This window comes from Podarcis raffonei, chromosome 13, assembly GCF_027172205.1.
Source record: "Podarcis raffonei isolate rPodRaf1 chromosome 13, rPodRaf1.pri, whole genome shotgun sequence".
Lineage (NCBI taxonomy): Eukaryota > Metazoa > Chordata > Lepidosauria > Squamata > Lacertidae > Podarcis > Podarcis raffonei.
The window spans coordinates 36,153,170-36,179,834 of NC_070614.1; the positions used below are offsets into that span (position 1 = coordinate 36,153,170).

At 40.3% G+C, this 26,665-nt stretch overlaps 1 protein-coding gene across 5 annotated transcripts; it reads left to right on the forward strand.

The window, feature by feature from the left end:
- The first annotated feature begins 1,043 nt into the window (after positions 1–1,043).
- KASH5 (KASH domain containing 5) lies at positions 1,044–24,964 on the forward strand. Of its 5 annotated transcripts, none has more exons than XM_053360739.1 (16): positions 1,045–1,750; positions 3,093–3,262; positions 3,915–4,031; positions 4,877–5,057; positions 5,855–6,016; positions 6,463–6,580; positions 6,972–7,022; positions 7,420–7,497; positions 7,611–7,667; positions 10,264–10,323; positions 12,614–12,678; positions 14,800–14,887; positions 15,285–15,392; positions 21,498–21,547; positions 22,118–22,228; positions 24,666–24,964. In XM_053360739.1, the coding sequence occupies exons 2-16, from the start codon at positions 3,187–3,189 to the stop codon at positions 24,859–24,861; spliced, it is 1,518 nt and encodes a 505-aa protein (XP_053216714.1). In that variant the 5' UTR covers positions 1,045–1,750; positions 3,093–3,186; the 3' UTR covers positions 24,862–24,964. The 5 variants fall into 5 exon arrangements, with proteins under 5 accessions (XP_053216719.1, XP_053216714.1, XP_053216718.1 ...); XM_053360743.1 differs by having other exon boundaries at positions 15,288–15,392; XM_053360742.1 differs by having other exon boundaries at positions 1,045–1,292.
- Positions 24,965–26,665: the final 1,701 nt, after the last annotated feature.

Sequence of the window (26,665 nt, forward strand, 5' to 3'; positions counted from 1 at the left end):
ATGAAGCCTTCCCCCTCCAACATAAATCCTGGCTACGTCCATGTTGTGTAGGGTTTACTCCTGAGACTTTTCTTCTCCCAAAGATATCCCACAAGGCATGCAAGCATTTTTGTGTGCTTTCTGTTGTTGTTTAGTCGTGTCTGACTCTTCGTGACCCCATGGACCAGAGCACGCCAGGCACTCCTGTCTTCCACTGCCTCCTGCAGTTTGGTCAGACTCATGTTTGTAGCTTCAAGAACACTGTCCAACCATCTTGTCCTCTGTCGTCCCCTTCTCCTTGTGCCCTCCATCTTTCCCAGCATCAGGGTCTTTTCCAGGGAGTCTTCCCTTCTCATGAGGTGGCCAAAGTATTGGAGCCTCAGCTTCAGGATCTGTCCTTCCAGTGAGCACTCAGGGCTGATTTCCTTCAGAATGGATAGGTTTGATCTTCTTGCAGTCCATGGGACTCTCAGGAGTCTCCTCCAGCACCATAATTCAAAAGCATCAATTCTTCGGCGATCAGCCTTCTTTATGGTCCAGCTCTCACTTCCATACATCACTACTGGCTTTAACTATACGGACCTTTGTTGGCAAGGTGATGCCAACAAAGGTGTGCTTTTTATTTTACAGTAAATTGTTCTGTTCTCTTCAGACGAAGGATGGTATAGAAATTAATAATTAAACCAATGAGGAGGGTGCAGAAAACAAGAGGGCTAGCTAGCTACATGGGCGTAGCCAGAAATTTTTGTTAGGGGTGGGGGCAGAACCTTAGATTTGTACAGTATTGATTAAAGAGAGGCAGCTGTCCCCCCCCACCTTGGCTACGCCCATGGCTGGCTAGAAATGTTTGGTGGAGAGTGAGCTAGCCAGCAGGCGAGCACATCTTTCCATGGTGGAGAAAGGTTTGACAGAGGAACTTCCTGCCTCTCCACCTTCCTAAGGAAACACCGACGGGCCTAAGGAACAGGCGTAAGCGTCGCCGCTTCCGCGTTTTCCCGCCTTTTCCCCTGCGTCTCCCATAGCAACGCCTCGGCGCGCGAGTCCGGCTTTCCGCGTCTCCCGCTGTCTGGAGGCCGCGGCGGAGGAATATCTCCGTCTGTGCTTCGGTTCTCGCTGAGACAAGGTTTCTGCGTCCGCGTCTCTTTCCCTCGCTCGGACGCTTCGACCTCGGCTTCTCGGTTGGCTTCTCTCCCTCGTGTGAGGGGCTGCTCTTCCTCAGCCTCGCGAATAAAGGCTGCTTGAGAGAGCTGCGCGGTGCGAAAACAAAGAGTCCCCGCTAAACGGCCTTCCTGCACGCCCCCCTCCCCCTGACGGTAGATTCCTTTCTGTACAAATCTGCCCCGTTTCAGTTGATAAAAGGGCACGATAACGCCCCTCTCTCTCTTCGCAGGTGAACATTTAGACCTAACCCGTGTCGTGGCCGAGGGTCTCCAAAAATCTCCCTCCCGTGGATTTATAGCCTCCCAATTCCTAACGTTGCTGCCAGCTCGAGAAGCAAAAGCAACCCGGCCTCGCTTAAGCCGTCTGTTGGCGGCCCATAATGGCTAAGCTGCTACGCTGCAAGCTACAAAGCATGCTCGAGCTATTTATTTATTGAAATTTTAATTATTGATTGAATTTATTTTCCTCCTTGAGGAGACCAGTTGCGGCAGGCACAAGTTCGAAAACAAAGCTTAAAGCCACATAAAATATCCCGAAATCCATTGCCATTGAAAATGTCTTCAAAAAAGCAGCCACGGTTAAAAAGATTCTTCCGTCCAACGACCTTGGGGTTTGTACCGACTATGGCTACCAGTCCTGTATCCCTATATCTTGTTAACTGAGCTGCCTTCATAGGCGGAACAGCCAAAGCCAAACTTTTGGATCAGGAAACAGCTTTCCTCCTCACCTGCCTCAGACCCCTACCGCCATCCACAATAAATCAATAAAAACCCCAAATTACTCCCCTTTCAAATGCAACCTGGCCTTCCATAGCTATTAATACATACTCTTTTACCAAATAAACTGTTACTTTGGATTAAATACAGTGGTACCTTGGGTTACATACGCTTCAGGTTACACACTCCACTAACACAGAAATAGTGCTTCAGGTTAAGAACTTTGCTTCAGGATAAGAACAGAAATTGGGCTGTGGCGGCAGCAGGATGCCCCACTAGCTAAAGTGGTGCTTCAGGTTAAGAACAGTTTCAGCTTAAGAACGGACCTCTGGAACGAATTAAGTACTTAACCTGAGGTACCACTGTACTGTGGCTGCGTACAGTTGATAATTCTGCATCCAATGCCCTCCCACCGCTGGTTTGTGAAGCAGTGAATACGCAATCCATATCAATCCTGTCTTGTTTCTCATGCAATCATGCATCCCTTCACCCCAAAAAACAGCTTTCTGAATTGAGAAAAAGAAAGATAGATGTGCCAACCCCATGCTTCACCTCCATAGAATATGCCATTCACAGTAGGTTGGACTCCCCAATTAATTTGTTCGAACTAAAACCACACCATCATAGGAGGGATCTCAACCTAATTATACATTATTTTGATTTAAATAAACCTAAATTTGGGGGTCACTCCACATATGTGAAATGGCAATTCATATAGTCAATCCAAGGTCCACGACACCATGATACAGCTGAAAACCTGTGCCTGTTGTTCTCACACAGCACAGAGTGCCCTGTAGGAGAGAAAATACTGTTTTCTAATATAATTCTGATGTTAGCAAATAAAACCTTCCAAATTAGTCAACTACATTACATCCACGCTACTGCCACACAAAGAGATATGAAAGTAACTCCCTTTTTTATCATTCTATTTCTTAGTGAAATGTTTAAGCCAGGTTTAACTTTCACATGGCAGTCCTATATATGTCTACTCAAGTAAGTACCACTGAGTTTGATGAAGTTTACTCCCAGATAAGTGGGTATAGTGTTACGTAGCCTTAAAGTCTTATGAGCCTTCGAACAGATGAAGTTGTGCATTTGGTGCAGTCCAGATGAGTTTAATTTGAGGTAATTCACCTAGGCATTTTGCTACTTTTACAAAGCCTGGCAAATTAATTACCCAAGTAGCTTTTTTGCTTCACAGATACTGGAATTATGTTCTTGTTTTGCTTGTTGCAGGTACACACAGAAGTGACCTTATAATCTATTTTTCCTGGATAAGAACACACCTGTGGAACCAAGTTCTGATTGTCAAAGAACTTACCTGTGTGTGATGATGGAGGATATTTATTACAAGTCACTTGAAAATGAAGCAGTTGGACAGTTAACTGCATTCTTGTCGAGAGAAAGTAGGCATTGGTCATTCTAAGCTGCCAGTCATTTAACAGTATTGTAACTGCGTCAGAAACATCTGCTCCTAGAACCATTTCCCCTTCCTCAGGGCACTTCCGGACTGTTGCCATTTTTGGTTGGGATTCAGTCACATATCAGCAAATTCGATGTTTGATGTATTACAGTATTTTAATATTTTTTTGGAAGCCGCCCAGAGTGGCTGGGGAAGCCCAGCCAGATGGGCGGGGTATAAATAATAAATTATTATTATTATTCAGGTCACACAATTATAATTAATAAGGAGGAACAAATCTGCTTCCCCAAAAGATCAGACTTTTAATGAAAAGGAAAGTGATGGGGAAATGCACTGGAAAGTTTGAATTAACACTTGCTTTGAGGTAACATAATAAATCTCCCTGCAAACAAATCAAGATGCATGCTCAGTAAAAAGGTCATCTGGAAGCGCCCCAGTTCATATGATTTCCACCATAGTTTTCCCCCCCAGCTGATTTACCAAGGTTTTATCAAGCAGATTGAGATGCCCTCACCTCAGTAATGGGATTGTAAATACATTTCATAACAGCCCCAGAAGGATGACTTGGTCTGCAGATAATCTAGGCTTAGGAAAAAAAATCATTTATATAAATATTACTTCCTCATGTTCCTTAGCAATGCCACAGGACAGCATTGGCGTCAGCGGCAAGAATATCACCCTGAATGCAGGCCAGTGCTCCGAAGAACATGTTCTGAAATGCACATTCAAGGCCTGTGATCCAGAACAAACAGGTAGAAAGTTTTGAACTATCAGTCTTCAAAACTGCTGGGAGATCAGTTTTTTGTTAAGATGTGCAAACACCTTTCAGAATAGTTTAGCATCAGGTTATATATTATAGACTCTTGGCTATATGTCATTTTGTCAGTGAACCTAACATCACTGTATTGAAGAAACACACAATTCCAGGTCAACTTTAATGACAATAAGTCCTAGCAGAAAGATGGAATACTTTCTTCTTCTTAGACAAATTTTTATTGACTAGGATGTGCAAAAAAATAAATACAAATCATTCATTGATAGACATTATCCAGGACTCCTCCCAGTACTTCAAAGTTACATAAAATTATTTTACTTAAGGTATAATAGAAAGAGAAGAAAAGACAAGAAAATAAGTGATAATAAGAAGGAAGTGGGTGGGAAAGGGAACCAGTGGTACAAAGCTACTATTCCTTTAAAAATCCTATTTTTCTTGAAAGTTGGTTCCTGATAAGTTACTCATTTTCTTTAATCATGGAGACTAGAAGCTAATGGATTAAAAATTAAATATAAATTCACATTACTTTTCAGACCAAGCAAAATTGCTTTGTGAGCTACTGCTATGGGGTATTTTAAAACAATACAGATATGTAGACTAGTTTATATATACAGTTCATATATTTATGACTGACGGTTTTATCAGTTACAAATGCCTCATTTCTTCTAAACTGGAGAAACAAAGACGTATAAAACGTATCATAATAGCTTGCATTGGTAGATAGCAGAGACATCTAAATTCAGATTTATTGTTCTATGCAGTTTTTATATTTGAGTTTTTTACCTACCTGTGTAATTCTGTCTACCTGAATTCTGGTTATAGGAGAGGTGTCTGTCTTCCGAATCATTGAATACTTGCAGGAGATGACAGGGCAGAACTGTGAAGACTGGAGGTTTCGGTCTCTATATAAGAGGTTGGACCCTCAAGAGAGAGGGATTGCTGTTGATTTTTCTACCTTCTGTGCAGTTATGAAAGATTGGATCGCAGACTGTCGACAAGAGGGGTTAGTAATTGTAGTAGTCAGATATTGCCTTACACATGGCCTTGGTTTCAATATTAAATTCCCTGAGAGATGTCTGTATTGTTAGTATTCTAAGGGAACCTGAGGCATGGTGAATTTTCTTTTAAGATGATGAGTAGTTAGAGTAGGGATGGTAAACCTCAGGCCTGGGTGCCAAATGCAGGCCTCCTTATCTGTCCCTCAGAACTCTCCCCAGGTCATACACCTTCTGGAGCCATGCTCCTCTCCTGCCCAATGTATTTTTGCCTGGCCGGAATTTGTGCTTGAATTCTAATGCTGCTTGCTTGCATGCATGGATGAAGGGTGGAGAAGATACATGAATCTGTGACTTTCTCAACTTTTAAGAAAGCATAATAGTAACATTAAAAAAATTGCAACTCTGCATCAGCCTTGTCTACAATTCCCATCATCCCTGACCGCTAGCAATGCTGGTTGAGGCTGATTGGAGTTGTATTTTTTGGGGACACAGGTTTAGGGAATGTTGCTGTACATGTTGTGCTTTTGAAATTAATCTCCAGCTTCACTAATATAATAATTTTGTCCTTCCTGCCTTGGGAGTTCTGTGAGGCCTAATATAAATAGATATGCAAAACGTTTCTTACTTCGGATTATTTTCTCTCTTCCTCTTTAAAGAACAGTCTTGGTGAAGGCTATCTAACTTCCTCTGATCACCTGCAGAGGAAGGAAAAACAGGATTTGATGTAAATTTATTCATGATGTAAACAAAGGGAAAATATAATTCTGGCTTATTTTCCCACCTGCTTTTTTTCTAACAAAAGGGAAGATGCTGTAGACCTAACAAACAGCATCCAAGATCTGCAACATGGCAACAAGCAGCTAGCAGTGCAGAACATCAAGCTGCAAAAGACTATTGAGGCTGCAGAAGAGCTCAACTCAAGACTCTCTGAGGAGATATGTGACCTGAAGGGGAAGCTGAGAGGGTAAATGTTGGAAGTGCTTGACTTGGTATCATTAATTATGACTAATACAAGAAGGCAAATAGTAGAAGATTTAGTCAGTAATGAAGACAGGGCTGTAGGAAGTGGGGCAAGAGCAAGTTGTGGATTCACTTCTATCTGGAGCATGATTAGGTGGATCCTGCCAACCAATCATACTGCTGCATTGTTCTAGGACCAATCAGACTGCTGCATTCTGAATCCTATTGTTCTAGGACCAATCAGACTGCTGCCTTTTGGATCCTATTGTTCTAGGACCAATCAGACTGCTGCAGTTTGGATCCTATTCAACGCAGTACATAACACTTTTACCTTTCAACCCCCTGTTTCGTCTCCAGTTTTTGGGTCTTTCTCACATAGCTTGATGATAGTGAAGTTTAGAGGTAGAATTCAGATCATTATAACTAAACAACCACCATTCTTTATTACAGCACCCAGCCAGCCTTGGAACAAGCTAGGGTCATGGCAAATGAATTAGAGGATCTGAAGGTTTTCTCAAAAAGTCTGGAAGAAGAAAATAGTAAACTGCACACACAAGCCCGACAGCTGGTAGGTGCTTCAGTTTAGTTTCTGGTAAACATTCCTGTTTTGTAAAGCTTACACACCGTTGTCTCAATTTGTTTGAGTTATTCAAATGACATTTTGGATTTTGGCTTGGAGAGTTTTTATCTCAGCCAGTTCTTCTGAAACAGAGAAGAAAGGAGTTCATGTAGTTGAATACACATGCAAATGTGTTGTGCATGTGGATAATTCTGTAAAGCATGTTTGATGAACTTGTGACAGCTGGCTTTTTAGAACTACTGTTTATTCCTGTTTGGATAATATATCTGCACAAGAAGCTTTCACAAACCAGGTTATTCTTCTGCTGAAAAATGTTATATTGGAATTCTGGATCCTCATACAGGCTAATCAAACTGTAACGTTCCCTTCCAAACTTTAGGTAAAAGAGCAGCAGTTCCTTTCTGTTCAATTGGATAAAGTGCAGGAGATGGTGAGCAGGGGCGATGGGGACTTTAAAAAAGTAAAACCAGCCATGTCAGCTGTAGGATAACACAAATGTAAGAAAATGAGGCATGTGGTTCAGTGCAGGTTACTGCTGTTTGCACTTGTGGCATTACAGTAGAGGTGAAATCTCAGCTGTCAACTGCACAATGGAGAATAAGCATCCATTACATACAAATCACTGCATGTGTAATGAAATTCCATACAAGAAACAACATGTCCTCCTCCAGGATATCATCACACATATGCACACACCATGATATCCTTTCAGAATGGATGTCTTCCTTATTAATCTAAAAAAAAACAACCCAGAAGCTGTGTAATAACAAACTGATGCAGCACATGGGAGATAGTAATTTTAAAAGTCTGTTGCATTTGTCTTCTAGAACAAGAAACTGCTTCTGGAGAAAGAAAGCTCAAAGTGTAAAATCAAAGACCTGTTTACAAAGAAGGCTAAAATGAAGGTACTTAAAAATATCCATGTTCAACTAGTTTGTCAGATGACTGCTGTTTTTGTAGTATGGATTTGTGACTATAACTTGAGGGCAGCTATTTGTATTCTGCTTTCTTCTTGCAGTCCCAGATCTCTGAATATGAAAACCTTATCTCCTGCAAAGATGCTGCCCTAAATGAGGTGAGGTATACATAGGAAAAATGACAAATTGGAAGTCTGAAATTAAAGTGCTATGATGGAGGTGAGCGTCTGGGAGTATCTCTTTTCCTGGGTTCAGTGACACTGTGGGTGATAGTAGCACCACATATTGTTCGTAATGTGGTTAATTTTCAAGTTGCACACCTCTTTGCATGGAAGAAAAGAGTTCTTGCTACCCTGTGAACACACTGGGTTTAATTACAGGTTACCCATTGAACAATTTTGTACATTGGTGAGTCCATGGACTGAGTGGTAGTTTCCAGTGGTATGAACAGGGAGTCATTTGCAGCACCCACCTGTGTCATGAGGACAATTCCCCTGTATTTCCGTTGGGAAAGAAGCTATCTGAATGAGTACATGACATCATGATAAGTTGCTAGTTTGTACGTTATATTGCCACCTAATTAAACAAATCTTAGTTGATTAATTGTGATTAGTTACACAACTTTTATTTGATTGATTATAGTTCCACATGGGTAAAAACAATAGTTTTAAAGTTATATATATTTTTTTTAATAAAAATTTTATTGGTTTTTCCACATATAATATAAGACAATACAAAAGACAAACACAAACAAACACACATATAAACATGTAAAGTTTCGTAGATTTTTTTCATATACCCAATTTCAGCGACTTCCCCATGCCCCCCTTTTCTGCATCTCTATTTTAAACTTTTTTTCCAGCAACCCCTGGTCCAAATTATTATTAATTCCTATCTTTAACTCTTATCCAATCATTTATCGCTGCAAATCTGTTATGCTTTACCCATGACATTTTAACACTCAATAATTTTGCTAGTATTTTTAAGATAAAGTTTAAATTTCTTCCAATCTTCTTCCGCCGTCTCTTTCCCTTGGTCACGGATTCTGCTCGTCATCTCTGCTAATCCCATGTAGTCGATCACCTTCGTCTGCCACTCTTCCAGTGTGGGTAGTTCTTGTGTCTTCCAATACTTTGCTAGTAGAACTCTTGCTGCTGTTGTAGCATACATAAAAAACATCCTATCTTTCTTTGACACCAATTGGCCTACCATGCCCAGGAGAAAAGCCTCTGGTTTTTTATGAAAGGTACACTTAAGCACCTTCTTAATTTCATTATATATCATTTCCCAGAAGGCCTTAATCCTTGGGCACGTCCACCAAAGGTGGTAGAAAGTACCTTCAGTTTCCTTGCATTTCCAACATTTATTATTGGGCAAGTGGTAGATTTTTGCAAGCTTGACTGGGGTCATGTACCACCTATAAACCATTTTCATAATGTTCTCTCTTAAGGCATTACATGCCGTAAATTTTATGCCGGTGGTCCATAACTGTTCCCAGTCAGCAAACATAATGTCATGACCAATGTCCTGTGCCCATTTAATCATAGCTGATTTAACCATTTCATCCTGTGTATTCCATTTCAGCAGCAAGTTGTACATTCTAGTCAGATTCTTCGTATTGGGTTCTAACAATTCTGTTTCTAATTTTGACTTCTCCACCTGGAAGCCGATTTTCCTGTCCTGTTTAAAAACTTCATTTATCTGATAATAATGTAGCCAATCTCTTACTTTAAACTTCAATTTCTCATAACTCTGTAATTTCACATTTCCACCTTCTTGTTCTACAATTTCCCAATATTTTGGCCATTTAGAATCCATATTAAGTTTTTTAACTTCCTTAGCCTCCATTGGTGACAGCCACCTAGGAGTTTTGTTTTCCAATAAGTCTTTATACCGACTCCAAACATTATATAATGCTTTCCTTACAATATGGTTTTTGAAGCTTTTATGAATTTTTACCTTGTCATACCATATATATGCATGCCAACCAAATCTATTATTGAACCCTTCTAAATCCAAAATGTCTGTGTTCTCAAGAAGTAGCCAGTCTTTCAGCCAGCAAAAAGCTGCTGCTTCATAGTAAAGCTTTAAGTCCGGCAGGGCAAACCCCCCTCTTTCTTTTGCATCAGTTAATATTTTAAATTTTATTCTGGGCTTTTTGCCCTGCCAGACAAATTTCGATATATCTTTCTGCCACTTCTTGAAACAGTCCATTCTGTCCACAATCTGCAATGTTTGAAACAAAAACAGCATTCTTGGCAAAACATTCATCTTAATAACAGCAATTCGGCCCAACAAGGAAAGTCTCAAATTTGACCATATTTCCAAATCTTTCTTAATTTCTGTCCAGCATTTCTCATAATTGTCTTTAAATAGATTCACATTCTTAGTTGTTAAATTAACCCCTAGATATTTCACCTTATTTGCTACCATTAGTCCAGTTTCACTCTAAAGTTATAATTGATTAAACATTATGGTCCTATTTGTATGACTTGATAATCTTTGAAGTATTATATGCACCCTTCCTCTAACGTTTTTTACAGCTTTGGCTTGTCTCTGTATTCAGGGATCACTAGGTGTCACTGCAACCTCATCGCTAGACATAACTTGGTTCTGAAAAGAAACCATCCATATTTTGAAAAATTAGTTTGGTGACAGAGCTTCTGTAAGATTATGGTTTGCTTTGAGATGAGGTTGAGTTACTTTCTTGTTTGTTTGGTTTTTATTATGTTTGATTATGTTTTGTGTTTACAGAAAACAAAACACGCTGAAGAACTAACAGTCACCTTGGATGAATACAGAATGGTAGTACAGGTAATCTGGGACTAGGAGGAATCTAGAGTGATATATATTTTTTACAGTCTAGGGTGAACAATTATTTATTTATAAAAATATTTATATACTGCTATTTATTTTTAAAAAAATGTAAAACCATACAATAAAAAACATGTAAAAACGTTAAGATCAGAAAATAGTCAACTACTATGGAAACATGCCTTCTTAATTGCCTGCATAAGCCTGATGGACTAGAAGAGTTTTCAGCAGGAGCTTAAAAGTTGAAATAGAAGGCACCTGCTAAATCTCTGTTGTCAGAGTACACGATACTGGGCTGATGACACTAAAGTCTTGGGTTTCTTGTTGTCAAATGATCCTCACCAACTTGGGAAACAACCAACAATGTTCCAACAATGCTCCTGAAGATCATCTCTGTCACCAAGCTGGGATATAAAGGTTCAGGTGGTCCCCAAGGTACTCTGGACCTAAGTTGTCCAGGGCTTCATAAGACAATATGAGGATCTTTATCGCAGCTTGACAGTAGATGGACAGCTAGTGCAGATATTACAACAGTGGTATCACATGTTCTCATCCAGATGCCCCATCAGCAGACTGGCAGCTGTATTTGGAGTTAGTTAGTTGTGTATTAACCAGAAGTATCCCCCATCAAATTCTATGACAACAGAAAAACCAAGTCAGAATTGGTAATAATGATAAGGAATGGGAAATGATGAATAACAGGTTCACAGTTGTAGATCCCAAAGGCTCATCTTCGGTCTATGACAGATAGCAGAGGCTACCCTAGGAAAAGGGACACATAGACTACTGGATGGGGAGCAGTATGCATACAGTGCAAAAACTGCTAACATAACTCTTTGATATTTAAACAAATGAAACTGAAAAGTTTCACATGATGTGGAGTTAACATTGAAACAACATAACATAAATGTTCCCAAGGCATTAGAGCAAATTAAATGTTTTGGAGAAGTGGCGGGTTTTAAAATAGACACAGAAAAGACCAAGATGTTAGTCAAAAACATGGATAAGCAGTCGAGAAATTTGAGGATTTGGCTGACTGTGAGAAATCTCAACTTATTTAAAGATAATTATATTAAACTGTGGAAAGAGATTTAAAAAGAGTTGGCAATATGGTAAAGGATGACGCTTTCCCTACTAGGTTAAATTTCAGCCATCAAAATTAATATACAGTGGTACCTTGGTTCTCAAACTTAATCTGTCAAACAGACTCCTGAATCCATTTGAAAACCAAGGCGCAGCTTCCAATGGCTGCAAGAGCTTCCTGCACTCAAGCAGAAGCCCTGTTGGCTTCCGAAAAACATTCACAAACTGGAACACTTCTGGGTTTGCGATTTATTCAGCAACTAAGCCGTTCAGGAACCAAGGTACCACTGTACTTCCTAAAATTATTCCAAACGATCCTGATCATTAATAATTTAAGCTGCCTCAAAGAATGGAAAAAAGATATGATTTGAAATTTACTGCACATTGAAAGAGAATCACATGAAAATGATCCATAGATGGTATCTAACTCTGAGTAGGTTGGCTAAGATGTATAAAGTAGAATCAGATTTGTGCTGGAAATGTAAAGAAATGGAGGGAACCTTTTTTTCATGTGTGGAGGGCATGTAAAAAGGTTAAAGAGTATTGGGAAATGATTTACAATGAGATGAAAAAAATGTTTAAAACAACTTTCCCAAAAAGATCAAAGGCATTCTTGTTAGGAATAGTTCAAGCAGAAGTTCCCAGGTGTCAGAAAAAATTATGTATGCTGCAACAGCAGCTCGTGTTTTATTAGCCCAAAAATGGAAAGTGAGGGCGGTCCCTTGTAAGGAAGACTGGCAATTTAAGATGATAGAATTTGTGGAACTAGCAGGTCTAACATATAGAAGAAGAGAGCAAGAAGAGGAGTGGAAACCTTTTGTTGAGTATATGGAAAATAATTGCACACAGCTGAAAACGCTGGCAGCATTAAGATAAATTCAACAGGTTAACTAATATTCGAGTATTGTACGATTGGAGAACTGACTAAAATGGTTATAGTAAAATATGCAGGTATAATAGGCAAACAAAATGAACCATGGAAGGGGAAGGAGGGAAGCCACTGATTAAATGGTATTATGTAAATTGTTTATTTTGAAATGTTAAACTGAAAATTCAATAAACATTTAAAAAAAGAAACACTGAAAAGTTTATAGAATTGTACACAAGACCTTGCAAGGTAGACCCATACAGACTTCCCCACTTTACTTTGTGCTAGTATAGTAGCTACCATACTTATGCATCAGGTTCTCTTTGTGATCTCCATTAGGAACTGAAACTGGAGGTTAGCAGACTTCAAGAACACCTGTCCCAATCCTATCAGGACCAATATGTGTAAGTGTTGCCAGAATAAGCTAGGTGTTTTGGGGAGTGGTTAGGATACAGCAAGCCCAGATGTATCTCGTATAAAGGAAGGTGTGGTGTCTAGCCAGGGAAAGCTCTATGATTTTTGTTACAGTTGCCTGTAAAATCATTATTGTGTTAAACTAAGAATTATCCTTTCGGGACAGTGAAATGCTTTTGAATTTTCCAAAAAAAATAAAATAAAAAAAAATCCCCAAAGCAATTTCAAAATGATTTAATTATTTCATTCTTTTAACTGGCAATTGTCAAAATTCTCACTGTTTATGATTAGCTTGAATTCTGTATGAATCATATTCTAAGAATATACCACTAAGTAAGCTATTATGTTTTTGAGGATTGTTAACAAGACCTTTTCATTTAATTTTAATTGCATAAAATTAAGCTTCTGAAGCGTATGGGGTTTTATCATGTATTGTTTAATTCCCTTGTATTTGGAAGTGCTAGTTTTAAATTGTGTTACTTTACCCTGAGGTTTAGTGATGGTTCAGGATACAAACTTTAACTAAATGCATAAATAAAATTGTTATTTATATTATTAATAGTAATTTTTCAATACTTTTTCAGTAGTGTAATATTAAGCTCTGGTAAAGCTGTTAAAATTGAGTGCCCCCTGGAGGCAGATATTCAGACAGTGAAAGCAGACAGCTTTTTCCTCAGAGGGGACAGTTCATAGTTGCATGATCTGTCCAAGACTAAATGAGGTTGTTCATATCATCCTTATTGCTCTCATTCTGTTCTTGTTCTTCTTTTTTTGTTTAAAGACTTAACAAGTCCACAAAGCAGCTGAGCAGGGAGCTGGAATGTTTAGGGAATGATTTCTTTGGCCCCAGGTAGTTGTACCTTGGGAGTGCTCAAGAAATGGAACAGATGCAGCTTAATTTGCTGTCTCAAGAGAAATTAGTTTTGTCCTCTCCGAGACCTGTCCATCTCTCTCTCTTACGCACGCACATCATGTTCTGTGACCCAGTTCTTTGTGACTAGCACTAAGAATCTAAAATAATTTGTTCTGACTTGCTAGGGAGACACTGAGGTCAGGTCTGGGTGTGTTACGAACATGGATAATTTTGCTTTGCACTTTATTGAGACAGAGGTTTGCACTTCTACTAAAGGAGTCATTTTGATTTTTAAAATCAGAGCTGGAAAAATATATATTAAGGTGATCTAATCTACCTCGCTATCCTAATGTTATCCAGACCTAAACAGTCTTTGACAGATACAAACAGAAAATCTTTTAAAAACAAATTGGGTTGCATCCAAGCTTACCATCTTTCATAACTGACTGATAAAACTTCATATCTCCTGCTGCAATAGTAAATGGAAAAAGTGTTTTGTTTTGTTTTTATTTCAGTGCTATTGTGGGATTATAATAACCTTTTTTTTTAAAAAAAAAAAAAAGGAAGGCTAAGCTAAAAAACTGTTTTGGCACAAATTAACCGATTAAGAAATGATTCCAACCAGAAAGGCTGCATGTGTTTTTATAGATTCATTAAAAATAATTGTACTAAAACACACCAAGCAGTCCTGGAGAAATATTTTAATAATATTTTTTAAACTATAGTTGAAAAGGTGTTTTAGTGTGAATTAAAAGAGTAATTAAAAATATGCATGCTATTAAAGTAGCACTGACCGGAAAGGGTAATAGTGAAGGTGTGTGAAAGAATAGATACATGATGATAGGTACACCCACTTGGCATATCACTGTACAGCTTTTGAAAAATACAGAAGAATAGTACTAAGGTGATCTACCCCTGTGGAGATTGTGATAGTATAGTCTGAGCAAAAGACAGAATCACCATTGGGAGAACCCAGGAGGACAATGATTTGATAACATCATGCAGATGACCCATAAATTGTAAGTGAGCAAAGCATGAAAATTCCAGAGGAAATTCTAGTGTAGAAGAGTACTAATAGCGTTGTTAATTTTTATGTTGTTATTTTTATGTTAATGTTTATTGTTAATTTTGCTTTGTTAATTACAAGGTAAGTTGTTGATCCTCAGTTATGTGGCCAAGGAGGTTCATGTAAACTCCCATTTTAATTGTTTGCAGTTCTGTTTGACACAATGAACTGTTAACATTCTTTTTGATGCAGGCTGCCAGGAGATTTCCTAGAAAATGTGAAGACCTGCTCACAGGTCCCTGCACAGCCACTCTGGATGGAAATTGAAGAATCACAGAGAGTAAGACTCCACAAATGAGTATTGCTTCTTGGAATGTCTTACCATTGCTCTCACCATAAATGGAAAGGATCTCAAGACTTAACTCGGACAAACCCAGAGTCTTGGGTAGATGCTTGCTGTACAGGGTTACACATTTATCTAGTTTGAAGGGAATTGTTGCTCAGCACTAGTGATGTTGCAGGCACTATCCAGTACCGCCTGTGATACTCACACAATTACAACACTCGTAGTAGCTGTTGTTGTGCTAAATGGGAGAAAAATAACATTTTGCCAGTAACAAGATATTACACTTTTGTGTATTGGCGAAAAGCAGTACCTGTGTCACAGAAGTGTATGTTGAAGAAAGACTTAAGATTTATTGGACTATAAAATGATGATAGTCCCTTGCTGTCTTCAGCAGCAGTTTGGCGAGGAGGCTGATTTGCCTAGTCCTTTGTGTGGGATGTTGACATCTTTGGTGACAGATCCACTGGCTTCAGGTGACATTGGATCTTTGGCAGAAAGGGTAAGTGTGGAATTCACAAGTGGTAAGAAAAATAACGACAAAGTTTTCTTCCTTTTATTACAGAGAACATGTCTGCTGAATTAAAGTTACCAGTATGCTGTTAGTAATAGTCAAACTAGATTGACTTCACACCAAGCAGCACTTTAAGCTTTGACCCCTGTTTCAAAAATGGAAAGTCTTTTCAAAGACTGATCTGACCACCCCATCCCATAGCACACACCTCTAATTTTCTCAAAATAACTTTTTACCTACTGATATCTGGAGCTAGCTCAAATTTTGTGTTGTTGGGCCAGGTGCTGTATATATTTATTTTTCTAGAAAACAGAGCATGATCCATAGTCTTATCTTTCATTACCTTGGTAGCCTTTCTCTGAACTCTAGTTTTGAGGCCTGCCAAGATATACTTTAATACTAAGGACCCAATGTGCGGTGTGACTCATTATCTCAGCAGCCTCCCACTGTTCTGTTTCTCTCTGTCTACAAATTGGAATGCAACATAAGCAAAAGCACCAAGAATACTGTGGCTTCCAGCTGGTAGACATGCATTTTCTGTCACATCAAAGTGTGGAAGGGACTTGTTGCCTTTTTGTTGCTGTAAACATGTAGGAATTTGTGTAGGTGTAGAGTTATGGTGCTGAAAATATGAACAAGTCCCCTGCTCAGTTTAAGAAAAGTGCATGACCAGAAATCTTATGAATTGGACATTGTGGCTAATGCCTTTGGGGTGGAGTCAGTTGTGCTCTCGCTTGCCCTGTTTGTTAAAGGGGTTTTGTGAAATCAAGCTGTTTCTTTATTATGCAAGCTGCAGTAGCATTTTGTTGGCAATTGGAGGGGAGGAACTGAGGACTGTATGGGTGGGTGTTGATAAAGCGTGCCCTGTCCTTGCATCTTGAAAAAGACCCCTGTTAACTTGGGCATATACTAGTGGACATGAATGTGGGGGCAAAGAAAGCCATGTTAGATGTAGGAGCTGGAAGACGGCAAGCTGCACAAGGCAAGCACACTGTCTTAATCTCATCCTCCTATTTAAAGAGCATTTGCTATCCAGTTGATTGAAGGGAAGATGTTGTTTGTCATGTTGTAGTGAAGAGGAGCCTTTTCTCCTACCTCCATAGTCATATATGAGCCAGATGCTGACAGTTTAAATGGGTGTGTGTGCCATGGCAAGTCATAGAAGCAAAGCCAACGCTGAAAGTTTGGAGAGAGATATGGCCCATCAGCCTCATTTTCAAAGGAAAGCGGGACTCCGGCATTGGCACAAGAAAAATGAAAAGCCCATTAGCTTTCCTGTGGGGTGCACAGGCTACACAGTCTGTGTTCAATTACAAAACGGGCACCAGTGGAGCTAACAGGGACATGATTAGCAGTAGGGAAGTTTAGTATGAATACTAACAAAAAGACATTAGCTGCTCAGTATCTAAGAAAGCAGGTACTATTTTGAATAATACAGTTCTGGAGGTTATGATAGTTTGCATTAGTGAGATAGTTTCACCACCCCCCCTTTCTTGAGGTAGACACTAACATCAGAAGATGTCTGGAAATGCTTACTTAACATGTAAATGACCACACACAGCATTTTCTGAGCTTCCTTGAGGCTGCAGTTCGGAATCTCAATAAAGGTAGATTTTCAAGGAACAGTTTTCAGGATTCTGACAAAAATCCTGAAAACCATATGCCTCCCTGAATTAGTTTGCAGGGGGATTAGACAACATTGTGTGAAGCAAGTGTTATGCACTTTGCAGTGCATTTTCAGTCACATTTCTTATCACCAAAGTCTGGAAGTTCAGCTGGAACTTGCTGGAACTCTGTTCCGGTACCTCTCAGGCGGATGCCAATGCCATTATAAGAGAACAAAAGAGGCATTCATGGTGGGTTCTGGCACCTTTTCCCCCTAGAAAAATAGCACTGGATGTCACCAATCAAAATTGGTTGCATAAGTCTTTATCTCTGACCATTGTTGCCATAAATCAGGCTTTAATTCCTGTTTAAACTAAAAAATCAATGATACTGTGAATGCCGATAAGGGAGATGTAGCAAAAGGAAAGAATTTAAAGGCAAAAATATATCCGATCTTACATTTAATGGAAAAATCTGATCCTGGTTGTGGCGCTTTCAGGAGAAGAGGAAAAGCCTATGATGGTACCAAGACAGCTAAACTGTCAAAAAAGGACAAGGCAATGGCAAGTTTTATGCTGTTAGAGCTAACTTCTCAACTTGACAAACTGAAGCAAGATTTAAAAAATGATCTGCAGGAAGAGTGGAAATCGGCCTTAAAACCTATAGAAACTTCATTGGATTAGACAGAATCACAATCTTGGATGTTGCTGCAATAGCAAATGAAACAACTAAAATGGGAATTAAGCATTATAAAAGAATTTAAAAGCTATCTGACTGAGCTAAAGACATCCAGCTTTGTAAATGTCAGACAATGCTTTGCACCATTTAAATGTTAAAATAAGAGGCTTGGAAGAGACTCAGAAATGTTTGATACTAAATCCTTCATTTTATATTGATTAATCAAATAATGCCTGCCTGCCATTACTGACACTGACAATGCTTATCACTCTGGTGCTAGTTTGCAGTCCAACAACAACGGACTGAGAGACATCTTGGTAAAATTTTCACATCTTTCAGCTAAAGAAATCATTTTGAACGTGATCAGAGATAAAGGAGGTCTGGAATGGGAGGGCACCAATATTCTAATCTCTGTCCAGCTACACACAGTTGGAAGCAGGCTTTAAAAAAATATACAGATCAGTGGCATAAAGCAGGAATCCAGTATTGCTGGGGTTTCCCCTTTCAGTTAATAGTTAGAATCAATTGTGTCACCCATCTTATCACAAATAATAATGAAGCACATAACATACTTTATTTACCCAGCCTATCATCAGCATCCCAGCAGGGAGATCAAAGCTCAGATAAACTTGTTGGTGGCAAGGAAAAAAAATTGGTATAGAAGAGGAGAAGTCCCTGGATGCCAACATCCAGGTTTGGGGCAAGTACTCTGGTGAGATAACCCCAGCAGAGATTTAAAAGCACAAAATATGCAGCAAGGTAAAGCATGGCTGTTAGACCTTTAAAACATGCCCTTCTAAGTTCCTTCCAAAGTTCCCCTCTTCCCCTAACATAGAAAAATACCAATTCCCCCCCCCCCGAAGTTTAAAGAATTGTCCACCATACAGGGGGATAGTTTTGTGAATAGAGTCTGTTAAGATTTCTTATACTTATTCCTAACTATATTAGCTTTGTGTGACAGTCTAATGCCTGTGAGTTCTGTGGATGAATTTTGGATGCTGGGTGGTACATTGAAGCATAAAGCTTCAGATTTTGAGAAGTTAACCCGCAGGCCTGATAGTATTGTGAAGTTGTTAAGCTCTTGAAGTCTTGCTGCTCCCATGTTCAGCGGGTCAGGAGTCATAATCATTACGGTAAATCATCAGTGAAGAGTCCAATCATATAGTTTTGTTTTCCAGTTTGAACTCCATTGATGTCTGGTGTTCTAAGGCATATAACTAATGGTCCTAAAGCTAGGATGAACAAAAAGAAAGAGTGGACAGCCTCTCTTCATTCTATTTAGACTAATGAAAAATTCCTTCTTTACAATGAGATAATGTGTCTCTACCACATTGTATTTGCAAATTACCCTTTCCTAGGCCAAAGAGTTGTTTTTCCATCTACCCAAGTGCAAATACGGGAGCTTGTACCTTGTTGAAAGGTAATTGCTTTTCTATTAGATGAGAAAAGGATCAAACAAAGAAGAAGAAAAACCTTTATCTGAGTCTAGTGCCTTTTATACAAAAATCACAATTACTTGCCATGTTGGGTTATTTACTGCAAATGGGGCTTGCTTACCGTAACAGCCACCACCTGACTCCATCATCTCAACATTTGTTTGATTGTACTGGATTTTAGTTAAAAAAAACCCCCAGAAGCAGATTTTCCTTTTCTGAATGATGCTGAAGAAGGCCAAAGATTCACATCAGTATGAAGACTCATCACTCTTTCCTTCCTCTGTTTATAGTTGATGGAACTAGATACCCTTCTATTTTCCCTTCATTTTGTGGGAACAGCCTCCATCATTGGGTTGTTCCGTCCTTGGAATGAGGCAGCTGAAAGTACATGTATGCCAAGAAACCATACTCCTTCAGTGAAAGAGATAGGTGTCAGCTACACTGCCTTGTGGATTACCAACCTTTTAGTTACAAAGATGGTTGGACAGCACTTTGTATGCCTCCTTCTGGCAACTCCTGCAGTCAAGCTGGTGCCAAACGTATCGTGCTGCTTTCCTTTGGACTACATCAACGAGGCTGAGAGGAGGGTCTTCTTGTTTGAGTAGCCCAGGGCCTCTATACACAGCCCAGGCTTGTGCCCCAGGGAGGTCACTTTGTTGCTGCTAATGCAGTGGCTTGACTTCACCCCTGAAGGCACACTCCATTGTCTCTCGAGACAGATGGATGCCAACAACAACTAGGCAGAAGCAGTCACTCCTTTCTCCCATATTTTTGTGGAACCTTTGAAAAGCATTGGTGTACATTCTTGGTGATGCCAACTTATCTTCATCATTTTTCTGCGGTGAAGGCGACTCCTTAAAAAGGAAAAAATGGCCAGTTTATACCTTAAATAAGTCAATAATAAATAATAATACTTGCTCTAGACTGTCCTGCTTTAGGCAGCAGGTGTGTGTGATGTGTGGAGGAGGAATTGTATATTTTTTTTAAAAACACCTGTGCGTGGAATGCTAACATGCCAGTGAAAAGTGTTCAGTACTTTCCATTAGAAATGTTATTTTTCTATACGCATACAGAGAGGTTCCCCCTTATTGCTGGCATCTGTCTGTCTCGGGAGACAATGGAAGAGTGTGCCTTCGGGGGTAAAGTCAAACTGTTGGAGAGTTACAGCACCAGCTGTGGTTGTAGAGAAGAGAGAGACGTATTTTACTGCTGCTGAGGTAGATGAAGGCGTTTGATTTGCTTCTGCAGGTGCATCATGGCATTTTTTCTCTGCACTCCTGCCAGCAGTCATTCCTCTTCTGGTCCTCATGGGGGTTATTGACCTCCCCTGAAACAGGAAGTACAACAGTCCTAGAAAAATATTAGTTCTGAAACAGGCATAAGATGGCCAAAGGATTCAAAATAAATCTCTCTTAAAAGTGGCAATGGGAAGAGATTGCACCCACCATTTGGGTTTGGGGACTAAGCTGTAGTACAGGCATAGGCAAACTCGGCCCTCCAGATGTTTTAGGACTACAATTCCCATCACCCCTGACCACTGGTTCTATTAGCTAGGGATCATGGGAGTTGTAGTCCCAAAACATCTGGAGGGCCAAAGGGGGAAGCAGGATGAAAGAACCAAGGAAGAAGCTGCAGGGCAGGAGTGGGGAACTCGTGGTCCTCTAGAGTTGCTGGACCCCAAACTCCCATTAGCCCTAGCCAGTAAGAGATTATGGGAGCTGAAGTCCACCAACAACTACAGGGCCACAGGCTCCCCACCACTACTGAAAGATAAAGAGCAAGAAATTGTAAGATACTGGAAGTGATCCTGGATATAACTGGAATGTTACTTACAACTGCAAATTACTTACAACATTTTATAAGAAGTCTGCTTTAGGGATAAGCATAGGAAATGCACTTCAGGTGATATGTTTGCTAAAGAAGCCTTTCTTTTCCACGACAACTTTCCTTATGAAAGTTCGTTAACATTCTCAAAGAGTTTGATTTCAGCTACATAGTTAGCTACAGAGCATTTGATGGGTTGCAATTGCATGATGACTTTGCATACTGTGAAAAGCACGTTCAAGGCTGTGTAAAATTGTTGGCGGGGGGGGGGGAAGGTTGCACATAGTCTAGGTATAGCATTTGTACCTGCTGTTCTGGCAGGAGTTTGTTCCTTTTTGAATTGCTTTGTGGAACATATTTCTTAAAAGCATTGTGAAGAATTAAAACTTTCAAATTTCATGAGGAGTCATTTGGTGTATCAAACACACTGCAAAGTAACAGACTCTCAGACAGGAGAGAAATAAGAAGGAGGCTAGTATGTAGACATAATTTGTTTAATTTGCATTAAAAAAACATCTTCATCACACCAATCAATTTTGTTTTCCCCAAGGCTGTGTATTCTACCTTTCCAGAAACCACACTGCTCAGCTCAGCAGAATCGTAAGTGTGCATGTTGGCCCCTACCATAAGGCAAGATGAGGTGGTCTACTTTAAGTACAATGGATGAGCAACAAGCAGCTTGTTTTTAGGAGGGCACGGTATCATACTACACTTTGTAATCATGTTTCTAATCAGCAAAACACGAGCATAATCTCCCACACAGAAGGTTTAAAGAATCAATTTCAAATAGGTCAGTCTAGAAAGTAATATGAAACTGAAAATGACTTATATAGCATATGCTCCAGGAACAGTTGGTTTCTTGCACTGTTTCAAGGACTGTCTGAAGCTGGGATATAGGCACAAGCCTGTTCCTGGATTAGCCCTAATTGTAAGGAAAAATAGAAAGAATATGCCTTGCTGCCCAAATCCCTGACTGTAATCCTCTCCAGTGTACAGTTGCTGTTAATACCAGATGCATAGTGGTGAAATCAAATTAAAGCACCATGTTCAGGATGAGATGAATTTTTAAACTTATGCATATGCTTCTGTGGTGCAACAAATGACAGGAAACAAATGTTCCAAATGAAGTATTTTGACATATGAGGTGTTTTAATGTGCTTGGCTCTTCAGAGATTCTACAACAGCCTCTCAGGAACAAGCCTTAGTCCCAGTGTGTGGCGAGCTAATCCCAACTGTTAGGGAGAAGTCAGATGAAAACTTGTTTGAAATCCTGCTTCAAAGGTCAGGAACTACTGTAGTTGTCACAGACAGTTTTGACAAGAATGTGATTTGTGCCTCACTGTTGGAACTCCTTTGTAAGATTTATGCTGTGGAAAAACTTTCCTGCCATATCGGGTTATGTGGCCTTATAGAGAATTTTACCTTGGAATAGATTCCCTTCCTTTCCATGTCCATATATATATATATATCACACCTTTAGCAGATTTCTTACAGCTGCTGTCTAGATCGACGCAGAGCTAGAATTCAGCTGCAGAAGACACTGTCAGTGTATTGTGACCCCATACACTGTGGGTGTTGTGAATACTAAAGGGGATCACTTTCAGACCCAAGTAGGGTACCTTTCCTCCGCTACTGAGTAACCATGCTTAGCCCCACATATTTGAATTTAGGACTAAGGGTTCCCAGGCAGTTAGTATCGCTTCAAGGCAAACTATACTGTAGTTGCCTGTTGGTATAGAAATTAAGGGACACAAAATGTGCAGCTAGCCCATTCATCCTTCTTCATGTTCTCTGGACAGTCCCAGTATGCACTCTAAATCTGCACAGTCCCACTTGGGTAACATCTAAAGCTAGATAGGTTAATGTGCACTCCAGCTCTATGCACACCCAGATTCCTGCTCATTTCTCTGTTGAGCGCTGCAGTAGTGTCACTTTGGGATTCCTCATTGCACATAGAGTAAGGAAAAAAGCCTGTATTCTAATTTGTTTATTTAACAAATTTATAAACCAGAGTCTGAATCCATCCAAGTCATTTGGGGTATTTTTCTGCTCTAACTTTCATTAAGTTTTCCCATTCTTCTTAGTATGCATTTATTCTACTCCGTTCCCAAGCACATCTTGGCCACTCCTTTTTGCTTCCCTTCTAGCCTTTGATTCAGAAAATCAAATCACCGTATTTTTCGCTCTATAAGACGCATCAGACCACAAGGCACACCTAGTTTTTGGAGGAGGAAAACAAGAAAAAAAATATTCTGAATCTCAGAAGCCAGAACAGCAAGAGGGATCGCTGTGCAGTGAAAGCAGCGATCCTTCTTGCTGTTCTGGCTTCGGCGATAGCTGCGCAGCCTGCCTGCATTCGTTCCATAAGACGCACACACATTTTCCCTTACTTTTTAGGAGGGAAAAAATGAGTCTTAAAGAGCAAAAAATACGGTATTTAGAAAGTGTTCCTCTGGTGGGAGTAAACTTCTACTGGGCAGGCACTGTTTATGCCTTGTTTGTCCAGAAGATGGCTGTCTTATTGACTTCTGCCACCCCAGTCTTTAGGAATGAAGTACTAGAGCCTCATGCCTGTGGGCTCTTTGGGGGAATGCTCTGGAGTGGCAGATGGTGTTGAGACCTGTGGTCTCCAAGCCATAGACTAACTGCTCAACACCAGCTCCATCAAACACTGTGACTTAGCCACTCTGGGGTAGCAAACTTCCTCCAGGGATGCTTTTGATACTGGCAGACTTCCCCAGCAGCTTAGGGCAGAGCTTTCCAAACTTGTTGGTGACACACTTTTAAAGTCATGCATCATTTCGCAACACAGTCATTCAGTTTTAGTAGCAAACCAGAAGTTAAACTAACCCCTTTCCAGCCCTGGAGGAGTGTGGGGAGTGTTCACGCAACACACCTGCACATTGCAGCCGACACACTAAATGTGTCGCGACACAGAGTTTGGAAATCTCTGATTTAGGGGCTCAGTGGTAGTTGTCCAATGGCCTGCCAAAATTCTGTCACTAAGTGACATAGCTTTTTGAACTTGTCTCTAAAAAGACATGGAGAAATGAAATGCACTACCTACTTCCTGACTATACAACTATACCAACATGGGCTGCAGTACTTGACACCTCCTGTCCAGTGCTGAAGTTTGCTGCTTGGTCTCCACAACTTCCCTTGGCAGGGGGAGTTCCTCCCCTTTTGCTCCTGTTATGCATGGTCCAAGCAAGGGTGAGGTCATAGTGGGTGGATCCTCACAACTTGTTCTGGAGTCTTTGTCCCCCCCACCAGTGATGGTAATACAAGACATGTCCAGGTGGGGAACACCTTCCAGTGGCCCTCACATAAACACTGCATGGTCTCTCGTAGAGAGAAAGCTGCACATAATTGTTCTTATATTCCTGGCAGTATTAGTGTTTCACACTTTTTACTACCCTGTTCCCAGGTAGCCACAGGAAAATAGGTGCAGTCTACAATATAAAGTGGCAGGGTGGTTCAATGTTGCACACCCTGCTACACCTTGCTGTTCTTTGGAGATTCTGCTGCCTTATCTGAAAACCACAACTGCTTCCATCAACTTTCCCAACTCTCCCCAATGGCTGTTTCTCCTCTTTGCTTTTGTCTTCTTATCACCACCCCCTCCAAAACTTGTTAACTTGGAACGGGTTTGTTGAAGTTGGTGGTATGAAATTATCCCACAGGCATAAGAACAGCACAATGTCCTCTCTCCACACAGGTTTCTTGTCTCATCCAGCTGCCTGTTACTGCACATCCTTTGGAATCTGGTTCTTCTAGGGCTCCCTGCATTCATTGCACTGCTTGCAGTGTCCTTCTTAGTGCTACCGTTCAACCAACAACCTGCCTGGGCTGAATCCAAGGGATGCTCTTGGCCTCAGTTGCAACTGCAGTACCTACAGCCACCACCTACCTAACACCATTCCTTTTCCTAGTTTGTGGAGAGAAAAGGAAGCTGCTAAGAAGTCCTGATGCAAGACAGATAAAAGAACCTGTAAAAAATAAACTGAGCGAACCACTTTTAAGTTTAATCTTTGTGTGGACACAACATTCACAATTTTTTTTGCCAAGTCTGTGTGGCATTCAGACAGCTCATTGCTCCCACCTAATAGATGGTAAACACTCTGTTGACCGGGATCTAACATTCCAGTATTTTTGTGACTTGTGAAAAAAAGTAGACTATTGTCCATTTTCAAATACTGCATTTTTAGGCATCTTTAAGAGAAGCCTCTTCAGCCTAATAAAAATCACGTTCAGGAAAAGCAAAAGGAGGTCTTCTTTCATATAAACAAAAGTGCAGGTCAGGAGTTTCGCTAAAGGCAGCGGGGCTGGTTTCAAGAACAGGCCCATTTAACCACAGTATTAGGCCCACAAATAATTTTGAAGGTGTGTTAGAGGCATCTGCACAGGCATGAAATGCTTTTACCGTGCATCCTGAGAATGTTTGAATTTCTGAAAATCTCAAATCCCTTCTAAAATGTAGCCCTCCTTGCTGCAAGGATAGCATGAATAGCTATGCAGTGTCTCCCATTCACGAGGTGCCTGGACCCTCACCTCTGCAGTCTCCAGTCATATTCCCATCCATTTGTTAGCCTTCTACGGAGTGCCTACCCTCAGGAATTAGCTCACCCTAGGCTTGCCTTACCCTGACCATTGCAATTACCGTATTTTGCAGCTGCTGCAGATTTGAACTACAAATGATGCAGCAAACACATGATTCCCCAAATTTGCATTTGCCAGATAGGGAAGGGACAATCAGCAGGAGGGGTGTTTGATGGATACATACACCCAAGCTTCACCCCTCGCTACTTTTGCAGGAGTCAGTAAGCTTCAAGACCAGAAATTAGTCCAGAAATTATAGAGCTTGGAGGCTTCTTATCTGAAGGCTCTCTCCACCCCCTTCCATCACGGAGAGAACAGCAGTAGCAAAACATATAAAAGGGGTTCCAGTATGGTTAAGACCACCGGGGGGGGGGGGCGGAATCCGTCCAAACTAAGTAAATTCAGAGGCAGCATCCATCAGTTAAAAAAAAAAAATTAAGCAAGGAACACTTTCATCTACACTACAAAAATATTTTTGCTTGAAAAGCTGTGCCCCTACCCCAACTATCCCTGAAATAGGTACTGGAGTACCTAGAAGGCCAGTTACAGAGATAACAGTCTGGTTTTCTTTTGTCATATGTTTCCAGTGATACTCATATTAAGTCAAAAGGGGGGAAAAACATTGAGAACAGAACAACAACAACTGAATAGCAGGTAACTTGTAAAATAAATTAGGAGCTGGTTATGAACACACAACCTGAGGTCCCGGTGGGCTGTTTCAACAAGCATGCCTATGACACTTCTTGAAGAGTTACCCCATCTGCAGGATTTCTGTTGAAAAAATCACGTTCAAAAAAGCTGGATGGAAACAATAAGAACAGAACTAGAGATGCAACCCAAATAGGTATAGAGAAGCACATGAGGGTGGGGGTGGGGGAGAAAATCCGCAAAATAGGGAATTGAGCTGAACAAAGGCAACTCCTGGCTGAAATGTACCATATCCTGATAGAAGGCTTCACTGATTCTAGCACCATTGTGAACGGACAATTACAATTTCCTTGAAAGCCTTCACATGTTTTGCAGTTTCCCAAAACAATCTGTTCCAGGGAAGATAACCAGAAAACTACCATAAATCTACCACACATACCCTTTAGAAAAAGTCAGGTCTTGTATATCAGG